Genomic DNA, 10,779 nt, shown 5'->3' with positions numbered 1-10,779 from the left:
TTAACCAGGATCTCTCTGTAAACCATAACACCATCTCCTGTGTGAAACAAGTCTCAGCACTCTGTAATTTGCAAGATTTGATTTGGGTAAGCGGGTAGACTAAGGTGGATTTAAAGTGTTGACTTTTGTTGTTTTGTCTGTGACGGCACCCTGGACGTTGAGAGGATTCCTCTCAGCAGCCTGCCAGAGAGGACCATGACAAGCCACACCCTGACAGAGCAGGTTGGTCATGCTGGTTTATCTATATCAGACAAACGATACAAACTACTATCTTCTCACATGGATAACCAGAGCCTGGTGTGATTGAGTGAACAGTTGGAAACTAAACTGACCGAGTCAAAGTTACGACTAAAGTCAAGGTTACGACTAAAGTCAAGGTTGTGATGAGAAGTGGATTCAACGATGACGGAGATGCTGTTGGCAAGTAGCCCACCAGACCAGGACAGACAGGAAAGGGAAGGGAGAGGAGAGAGAATGCCAGAATATCAGACAACAAAAAAAACAAGCAGGCAGATGAATAGACAGGCAGACGGACAGATATACATTCTGAATTTCCCTGTCTGGGATGGATAAAGTACTGTCTAATCTGATACCTGTTGGCATCAACAGTCTTTGTTCTGTGTAAACCCTGTAAGATCAGCCACAGTGATGACATCATAGTGCTGGCGTTTGATGCTGGTTAATAGTTATTTTCTCTACGCTATTTCAGATACAGGACATGTGTGTGTCCTTTTATATTCTTAAGTGGACCTCTGGAACCCAAATAGAGACAAATACTTATACTTAATATTGTATACTCTTTTTATGAAAAAGTACATTGTTTTCTTGGCATGGTCTAGCAGGTAGGGTGAGCAGGTCAGGACTGTGTGTGTGGGTGAGAGGAGAGTGAGAGGTTGGGAGCAGTGTGAGAGGGTTTGTGTTTGTGGTTGTGTGAGGGGTGAAGGTATGGTGAGAGGAGGTTTGCTGGAGGGAGGATGTGGAAGGGTGGAGGAGATGTCCTGTCTCCCTCCCTCCCCACGACTAGAACAGGATGTCAGGGAAGGGGGGGGGGGGGGGAGGCGGGGGGGCAGGGGGTGAGGAAGGGAAAGGAAAGGAGAGAGCAGGGGGGTTAGTTTGGTTTTGGGCCCCTGTCCCACAGAGAACTCATGTCTGGAGATTAGGACTCTGGGTAGGGAAGGCTCTTTGCTCAGCTGAGCCAGCAGAAGACTGTTCCTGAAGTGTCGCTGGACTTCCAGTTTAGAACCCGTCTGAACCAGTCCTGTTCTCAGCTGATCCTGCTGGATCGCGAGGAGTCTCGGCTGGTACTGTGGTCACGATTAGGAATGACAGTAACTTCAGAGAACTATAGGTCCACTCTTGATGTTTTCATGTCGGGGCTTGTCCTCGTCAGCCTTGTCATGCTGGAACCCAAAGCCTGTTTAGAAGTGGCCTGTTAAAAGTCAGTCTTCATCAAAATCATGTCACTTGATCTGTTTAAATTGTCCAAAAACAGTGGCTGAATCTGTTATTACCCACAGGGAAAAGTCCTCTATATTATTTTAGTACAACTGTACCAATACAAACACAATGTGTATCCATGTGGAAAAATGAACACTTTTTCAAAGTACAATAAGTAAATGTTTAGCTCTATCAACCAACAAAAATTCTACTCCAGGCCAACAGGATTCTTTTTAGTAACTTTATTTTATTCGTTATTCTAACGAATGCGAACATTTAAAATGTTGTTTTCCAGCATATGCTGAAGGCTCGCCTATGTGGGGGAATATTTGTCTTCACTAAATGTTTGTTGTATGATTGTGTTTGTGTGCAGGTCTGAGGTCAAACACAGAGTCTTCTAGATGGTGGCTCTGCAGGTCAAACACAGAGTCTTCTAGATGGTGGCTCTGCAGGTCAAACACAGAGTCTTCTAGATGGTGGCTCTGCAGGTCAAACACAGAGTCTTCTAGATGGTGGCTCTGCAGGTCAAACACAGAGTCTTCTAGATGGTGGCTCTGCAGGTCAAACACAGAGTCTTCTAGATGGTGGCTCTGCAGGTCAAACACAGAGTCTTCTAGATGGTGGCTCTGCAGGTCAAACACAGAGTCTTCTAGATGGTGGCTCTGCAGGTCAAACACAGAGTCTTCTAGATGGTGGCTCTGCAGGGCAACACAAGGACGGAGTGAGTTTGTTATCAACAGTTTGTTATCAACAGTTTGTTATCAACAGTTTGTTATCTTTCTATCAGATAAGATCGTGATTTTACACTTTCACTAGTACCACTATGAAGACATTATCACATAAATCCTCAGAACTGAAACTTTCAATATTTAGATAGACATTATTCTCTATTCCAATATAACTATCATAATCTTAAAACTAAAGTGATTAAAACATATTTGTTTATTGGAACCTTATTTCAAAACAACGTGTTAATATTTTAACGTTAAACATTTTTATATTTAGTTTGAATCCCATTTGAGTGTTTGAAAGGCTGATTATCACATTTCAACTTCATGGTATCACTTCATTTGAACACAGTATGTAATGTCATTAGTTTTCCAAAATTGCAGTTGTTTGTGACATTGAGACAATAGACAAGACCATAAAAGACTGACTGATACTGTAGGGTGCATGGACAAATCTAAAGAGTTTATTTTCTACAGTAATATTTTAATAGATATTAAAAGGATTTGAAAATGTGATAAAGGACACCTTAACACATACTTAATGTCTGTGTACTGTATTTTAGAATGCTAAATGTATTTATGGTGGAAAGAAATTAAAATATTTGATACACTTTTTCTTTTTAATAAACGGTTTGCATTGTTCATTGTCAAACAAAACCTTTTGTCATTTCTGTGTGAACAGAGACAAACTCAAGTCTTCCCGCAAGGACTTGTTGTCTCAATGCGTCTGCTTGGTCATTTTGAACTCTTGAACATCTGTGATACTTTGGTATTTCCGAAAGAGGAGTAGTTCCATGTGTATGAGTGCCACTAAGGGGTCTACTCCACTATGAAACCTCAAAAACAATTGAATAGAAGGAAGCTCTGGTCACTGCATGCTTTCCTCCCAGAAGGCGCACATCCCCTACGCCTCAACTCTGCTCATCAGAACCTGTCGGCAGCAAGAAACTGTCAAACAAAATATGGATTATTTGTTCATCGTACTATTTATGTTCCTGCGATTCTCGTCCACGAGTAAGTTCCATATACATTTTTTTAAGGCATTGCTTTGCTAACCTTGAAGGTTTTAAACGTATGATAAACTGGTGAAGATCATCAACAACGGAAACTGACGCGTCCATCCTTATCTGTGGGCTCGTGAAGGGTCAAGCAAATAATTTTTTTGTAATCAAAATATTATGGAACGTTATGAAAGGTTGATTATACTAATAGTAGTCCACGCTAATATGTTATCGACCGGTTTAGGCCGGTGTGTTTTACGATAACTAGGCTAAAACACGAGATTAGGCAGCTTTATTGTAGCACTATATTTTTTTGTTGTTGCGGTTGTTGGCATATAATTTCACATCTGAACGAAGAAATATCTTTGAAAGACCAGTATGAAGTACCCCTGTTAGGCTAAGTTACTTTGGAGTAAAAATGTAATCGAATTAAGAGCCCAATTCCAAATTTAAACTCAGGCTAGCCTTCATACCTTAGTGTTTAATTTATGGTATTATTGATATAGCTTACTGTGTACAGTAAATAAAGTAGACCATTTGAAACGATGGTCTAGATAGCATAATGATCATGTTCTCAATTCACCTCCTAATTAAGCTCGTTTGTGTTACAGCTGGATTCCTTATTATGCAGATGCCTAAGAAACTGTGTCTGACAACACACAAAACGACAATTGTTCTTGGTAAATGCAACTGTTCTAACTTGGTACAACAGTGGGAATGGACAAAGGACATGAGGTTGTGGCACGTTCAGTCCTCCAAGTGTCTGTGGGCCAATCCAAGCAGCACGATACCTATGCACACGCGCCTGGCCGCTCTCAGTGACTGCGACGACGCACCTGCTTGGAAATGCTACGACGAGAAGGGAACTGTTGGATTAGCCGAAAAACAAATGTATCTAAAGAAACAAGGTATACGTGTTGTGATTCGACCAGACTCCAGATATTCGAATTGGACAAAGTATGAAGTCGATACAGGAGGGAGGGAGCAAATTACTGATTTGTGTTCGATAAAAGGTGGGTTTCTTGGTTCGCTTTTTTCAAAATCACCCTAGGCTACGTTTGCAGGAAGCCTATAAACTTGAAGTCTAGTCCTGTTATGCCAATGAACAGTATGTACTTGAGGAAAGCGGATGACACTCCAGATACGGACTTTCCTTCACATTGTTGTGGGAGCGTTCTATCAAGTCACTCACTCAGGAAGAACGTCAGCAGTGTCCATCCGGTCAAAGCTGACTGTTCAAGGAACATTTGCAGATTCTGATTTAGATGGACCTGAAAGTGTTTATATATATTTTTGTTGTTGTTGAAGAACTGTCACACCTCAATGGGGCTTGGCACTATTTTCCCCAATGACTTCCAATTAACTTTAATACAATACAAACCTTGGTAGCCAATAATAAGATGTTACCGTCATATACAGGCTATTCTAGTAGTCTATTTAGGTTTGGGGTGTCACAACGACGGAACAATACTATTCTCCCAAAGATTTAACAGTACGATTGTAGAAATTATTTGTTGTTGATCTTGTTATGGCTCTATTGCTTATTGCTTGGTATAGATTTTTCAAGAGAATATCATGGTTATGTTTGTATTCGATCAATCGTTAGGCTGCGCGACATTTCAAGTAAATTATTCTCCATTTATCCAGGTCGAACCACACCACCAGTAACAGTCCTGAGCACCCAGCCTTGCAGCACAAGGAGGCAGAGGACTGGACCCACCTCAACACCCAGAACCCTTGGCCCGTCTGTCAATAAAGCCGCAACCGGGACAAACAACATTATCCTGACCCGCACGAAAAGGACTGCGACTGAAGGGCTCCATCCTGAAACCTGGAGTGGCTTCACCGACGGGTCGGGCATTAGCAACACTTCGTCCACGACGGACGGCAACTTGGACCAATCAGCAGGTGCCATCACCACGCACGCCTGGGAAGACAGGACGCTGCCGGCACACCGGCCCACCACTACTGGGCCTGAAATAGATAAACAGCTGTCCACAGCAGCAAGCACTGACACCGCAGGCTCTTCTTCAAGGCCCAACACTTCCTCTGACACCAACACTTCCTCTGACACCAACACTTCCTCTGACACCAACACTTCCTCTGTAACTAACAGTTCCTCTGACACCAACACTTCCTCTGACACCAACACTTCCTCTGTAACTAACAGTTCCTCTGACACCAACACTTCCTCTGACACCAACACTTCCTCTGACACCAAAATTTCCTCTGTAACCAACACTTCCTCTGACACCAACACTTCCTCTGACACCCACACTTCCTCTGACACCAACATTTCCTCTGACACCAACACTTCCTCTGACACCAACACTTCCTCTGACACCCACACTTCCTCTGACACCAACATTTCCTCTGACACCAACACTTCCTCTGACACCAATACTTCCTCTGACACCAACACTTCCTCTGACACCAACATTTCCTCTGACACCAACACTACCTCTGCAGTCTCTTCAGGGCCCAAAACCAAGATTGACTCAGCAGATGCATCTGCAACGGCATCTTTAACTTTACCAATAGATGTCACGGCTACAGTCTCTCCCTCTCGTCCAGCCACTGTTTCCTATGTGACCTCTGACTCTGCCACTACGTCTGGCATAACCCTGGCCAGAACCACCATAGTTCCCCCTTCAGCTACAGCCCTGCTGCCCTCTCCTACTGCCTCTCCTACTGCCTCTCCTACTGCCTCTCCCTCCGTTCCTTCTGCAGCTTCAACTTTGACACATACAGTTAAACACACAGTTAGAACATCCTCTACAGCCCCAGACGCAGCCAGCACAATCTCACAAACTTCCAAACCGCAATCTACCATCACTTTAACTCCACCCACAACCCCAAATGCTCAAACCACATCTACAACGACACGAGCCCCAACTACCACAGCCAACCCAACAACCACAACTCTACCCACATCAACCACAGCTTCACCCACTACAACTACTGCTTCACCCACTACAATCACTGCTTCACCCACTACAACCACTGCTTCACCCACCACAACCACGGCTTCACCCACTACAACCACTGCTTCACCCACTACAATCACTGCTTCACCCACTACAACCACTGCTTCACCCACTACAACCACAGCTTCACCCACTACAACCACTGCTTCACCCACTACAACCACAGCTTCACCCACTTCAACCACTGCTTCACCCACTACAACCACTGCTTCACCCACCACAACCACGGCTTCACCCACTACAACCACTGCTTCACCCACCACAACCACGGCTTCACCCACTACAACCACGGCTTCACCCACCACAACCACGGCTTCACCCACCACAACCACGGCTTCACCTACAACAACCACAACTCTGCCCACAACAACTACTTTGCCACCTACAACAACTGAACTGACGACCACACCCCTGGTAAGTGCAGTCTACCATGATCAAGGCTTCTTTACATGGTGACAATTACTGGTGGTTTACGTCATAGTAATCTATTATTAGTAAATTAATGAATTGAACTACTTTTCTAGGCGTGCTTCTCAGTAGTAAATCCTAGTGCGTAACTGAGATCTGTGACGTATGTCATCAAAGTATCACAAAAGCAATTCAAGCAGCCGGCTAGCGCATGTTGAGTAAGCCAGGTCAACAACTTCCGGTAGCTAACCCCAACTTTAACTAACAAATAACACATAATTTACCTCATGCAATACCTTATGAAAGTTGGCGATGATAAACTACATACTATCAGGTCATGCTAGCAACAACAGGAGAAAACGTCATGGTTTTGTGCAAGCGCACTGAAAGGGAACTGATTTCTCCAGAACTGTTTGAAAACTGGCAATGTTTGTTTAATTTTCCTCACTGTGCAACCGTTTTTCATAGCAAAATAATGTAGCCTACCATAATCTCCTTTTTTTGAAAGTGAGAACAGAAACACTGAGTGTAACTGTTCCTTTACGGTTACATAACCAAGACGAATTATATTGCGGTTAATTGTAAAATTGGTTAATCGCTGCATCCCTAGCTGCAACCCCCTTCTGGCTTTGGTCTTCAGAGAAAGTCCGAGGCAGGCAGGAAGGAAAAGAGGGTGGGGTGTCTGGGGGAGCAGAGAGACTAGGTGCTACTGTCTCACTCTAGGGAAAGTTTCAAGACCTCTTTGTGTATTTGATCTAAACTGAGAAGCGCATATTAAACCTTTACTGAAATTGTGACATCTGCGTCCCTGGTAATGGATATTATGGATACCAGTTATTGATCACAATGCGTATTATCATGTAAGCGTATTTGCCATCTACCTCACCTGAATCAGGTGCTGGTACGGGCTGGTTGTAGCTGGGAGGCGGAGGTGTTCCTGCGACAGTTCTCCGCAATTTGACAGAGAATGAAATGCAGGGCTTTGTTCATAGCGGGGGTTACGGGCATGATCTGATAGCCTACTCATAGTATAAATTGCAGTTCAAGAGACTGATTATGACATACGACGTTGGAATATATTTAATATTTTTTGTTTTATTTATTAAACGGACGGATTTAAACCAGCGACCGCAATGAGATATGCAATTCGTAAACTGATGCTTTGTTTAATATTATGGAGCTATGTCACGGTGAGTAGGCCTAGCCTAATTACCGAGATTGTTAACCCTTTTCTTGAATATAAAACCAAATTCCTTGCTAACCTGTAGCTTTTTTGTTACTTGTTTTTTCTTCAGGTTGAAACTACAGCAGTAAGGAAGTGTTCAGTTAACCTGACAGAGACCAGCACAGACACGGATTATATTATGATCAAACTATCTACAGCTGGAGATGCATGCATCTTCACGGTGTTTTCAGAGGATAACCGCACAGAAATAACGGACTGCGATCAGTATCAAGAACACAGTAACGCTTACATCTGTGAGATCAGGGACCTCCAGCCTGGGGCGTTACATCATTTTGGAGTGATATCCAAGACTGACGGAGAGAGCGCGTTCGTTTCAGTGCGCACAGGTAAACTCTAATCTGCAATTTAACTTTGAACACAATTGTTTATTTTTCACGGTTTATGTTGTTTTAGTTTCACGGGTTTTCAATGTGATTGGCCTATAAAAAAAATCAAATTAAGAAAACGGAATTTAAGCCCGTAATAGATTTACGATTTGAATATTAAAACAATTCGAAATATAACTCAGATGTTCCTCAGGAACTTATGATGCTTGTTTAAAAATGGTTTAATTTATTGTGTAGGCCTACATTTATGTGGAGATACTTTAGCATGGCTTCCAAGTTGTTTAGCTCGAGTTTGGAGGGAGATATCTCTGTGAACTGTTGTTGAGCACATTCGGTAATGAATGCAGCTCATTGAAATGGCACGTCTGCTGCATATTGCAGAGAACATTATGATAACTCTACTGGAAATTGAGTAGTTTGCTCCAAGTCTTTTGTTTTGATAAACTAATTTTCAACCTATCCTCAATGAACCAACCTTAATCATTAATATGAAAGTAAATTACCCCTCATAATAAAGCAGAGTTTGTTTTGGACTGCAGACAGCATACTTGAATTTGTGAGACTTACTCACCGCTTTAACGGTGGATGTTTGGGGAGAAGATCGATAGCGGTAATCCCCACCCCTGTCTACTTTTAACGTAACCCACGTTACACCAAAGTGATAATCTGATATTATGTGCCAGCTAAACTGTTGTCCTTCCACCATTTTTAACAAACAGTACTCGGTACATTGTCAAGGCCTCGAGTCCTGTCCTGCCAAGAAACAGTCTTGACCTCTTTGGCAGCTGATCTGAGTCCCGGCGCGGTTCTAATCACGCGAGGATGGAAGCGGAGGACAATGCCCTCGCGTTCTCGTCTCAAGTGTGTGTTTCCAGCCTGATGGCCTAGCTCCCCTGAGATACTTTCCGTCATGCATTGTTTCTCCGTAGCGGATACAGGAGGCCTCCAACGCTTTTTGTTTTCGCGCCACAGATAGATTAGATAAAGAGTGCTCTCAAGAACCTGAGCATTCCAAGTGCCCGAAGATTTGTTTTTTGTCTTAGAAAGTGGGCCTCAGAATTTCCTGGAGATCTCAACAGGAAACCGTGTGCACATTGTTTATCTTTTGTTCAATACATTTCTAAGATCATATGCAGTAGGGTACTGTTGCCTTTTCGGTGGCCCTCCCTTGAATGTTCAGGAGTTGACATTACCCTCAAGGTTGTGCTGAGTTGAAACTCAGCAATTCGGAAGAAGTTGAAGCCATTAGTAGGAGAGGGTCAAAGTTCAACATTGAGTTGTAGGGTTGCACCGCCCAGGTCTGCTCCTAGGTGCCTTTGTTTCTGTTGTTTCCTCTCCAGGCTCGCAAACTTGAGATTCATGCATGAAAATGTCAACATTCTTTTAAGAAAACAAAACAATCTTATCGCCCCCTTCAATCTCTGCCACCACTGGCCTTCTGCATGAGCACAGAGACGGAATCCAAAGACTCTCTGTATTTATTGACCCGTTGTGTAAAATACTAACCTGTTTCTTCCTGATGTACATATTCCTATAAGATACAGGTGTTTGATTCACTTTCCAACTTGAGTTTCAAGAATGCTTATCACAACTGCACCAATTAAACATCACAGTTGGTTAATGTTGCATCTAAGCTGGGTGTTTTCTGTCTCTCTCTCTCTCTCTGTATCCCTCCCTCCCCCAGACCCAGTGGGTCCAGTCAGGCTGGTGGTGGAGCAGGTCCAGTCCCAGAGCCAGCCCGGGGCCCCAGGGGTGCGTGTGTCCTGGCCCCGCTCCCGGGGTCAGGTGGACTGGTACGACCTCTCCCTGAGGGACAGCAGCAGCGGGGACATCCACAGCACCAGGGTTATGGGCAATGCTGCTCCCCAGTCAGGCTTCACCTCCCTCAGCCCCGGCAGCCTGTACGCCCTCACCCTGGTGGCTGTGGCTGGGAATAAGACAGCCCCACCTGTATGGGCCACTGCAGCAATAGGTGGGCATGTTTTACTCTGTGAGAGGTCATCTTGTTTACAGTTTACAGCCGTCAAAGACAGGACAGAAACAGGATATGGGAAAACCCACCATGTTTAGGTTGTGAGTTTTACTGTAACTCAGGATGCAGGTCAGACGTGTGTGCAGATAATAGTGTTGTTACATTGTTTAAAGTACAGGTGCCTTTACACATTGATCAACAATATGCGTGTTGTATTGTCTGTACAATGTGTGACCATTTCTGTCCCTTCCAGCTCCCTCTCCGGTCAGCGGCCTCCATCTCTCAGCCTTCTCCAGAAGCCTCAGTGTTTCCTGGACGGCTGGCCCAGGGAGGAAGGACCTTTTCAGGGTCCTGCTGCGGGAGCAGGGGATCCTGGTCAGGAATGTCACCGTGGAGACCAGCATCTCGTCCTACACCCTCAGCGACCTGCTGCCTGGAACCCTGTACGAAGTTACCGTGGTGACAGAGGCAGTTGGTCTGCAGAGTTCTGTCTCCCAACGTGCTGTCACAGGTACCTGCCCTTCTCCCTTCTTTAACAGGGATGTCTATCTGTACATTCCTCAGCCTTTTACACTAACTTGGAATCATCCAATCTCGCAAAGTATAAAAGGATAAATGTGTAGGTATTGGTGTTTAAGGGTGGGTGATGTTCAAGCCCTAACCCTACCCCCCCC

The 10,779-nt window shown here is 44.2% G+C and overlaps 1 protein-coding gene and 1 long non-coding RNA gene across 3 annotated transcripts in view; both read left to right on the top strand.

The window, feature by feature from the left end:
• Positions 1 to 2,822, top strand: LOC124489121. Its single transcript, XR_006958758.1, has 2 exons — positions 1 to 222; positions 1,811 to 2,822. It is a non-coding gene; the product is annotated as an uncharacterized LOC124489121 (long non-coding RNA).
• A 120-nt stretch (positions 2,823 to 2,942) lies between these two features.
• The window catches only part of LOC124489119 (receptor-type tyrosine-protein phosphatase beta-like), a 32,421-nt gene continuing 24,584 nt past the window's right edge, over positions 2,943 to 10,779 (top strand). The window contains exons 1-6 of one of the 2 annotated variants that reach the window (XM_047051773.1): positions 2,943 to 3,179; positions 3,778 to 4,179; positions 4,814 to 6,567; positions 7,857 to 8,133; positions 9,818 to 10,105; positions 10,359 to 10,616. In XM_047051773.1, coding sequence (XP_046907729.1) covers positions 3,041 to 3,179; positions 3,778 to 4,179; positions 4,814 to 6,567; positions 7,857 to 8,133; positions 9,818 to 10,105; positions 10,359 to 10,616 — 3,118 coding nt within the window. In that variant the 5' untranslated portion in view covers positions 2,943 to 3,040. Of the gene's footprint in view, positions 3,180 to 3,777; positions 4,180 to 4,813; positions 6,568 to 7,119; positions 7,752 to 7,856; positions 8,134 to 9,817; positions 10,106 to 10,358; positions 10,617 to 10,779 lie in introns of those variants that run through there. The other variant, XM_047051774.1, reaches the window with a different exon arrangement.

This window comes from Hypomesus transpacificus, unplaced genomic scaffold (genome assembly GCF_021917145.1).
Source record: "Hypomesus transpacificus isolate Combined female unplaced genomic scaffold, fHypTra1 scaffold_176, whole genome shotgun sequence".
NCBI classification, from domain to species: Eukaryota; Metazoa; Chordata; class Actinopteri; order Osmeriformes; family Osmeridae; genus Hypomesus; species Hypomesus transpacificus.
This window is presented reverse-complemented; position numbering and strand designations above follow the sequence as displayed.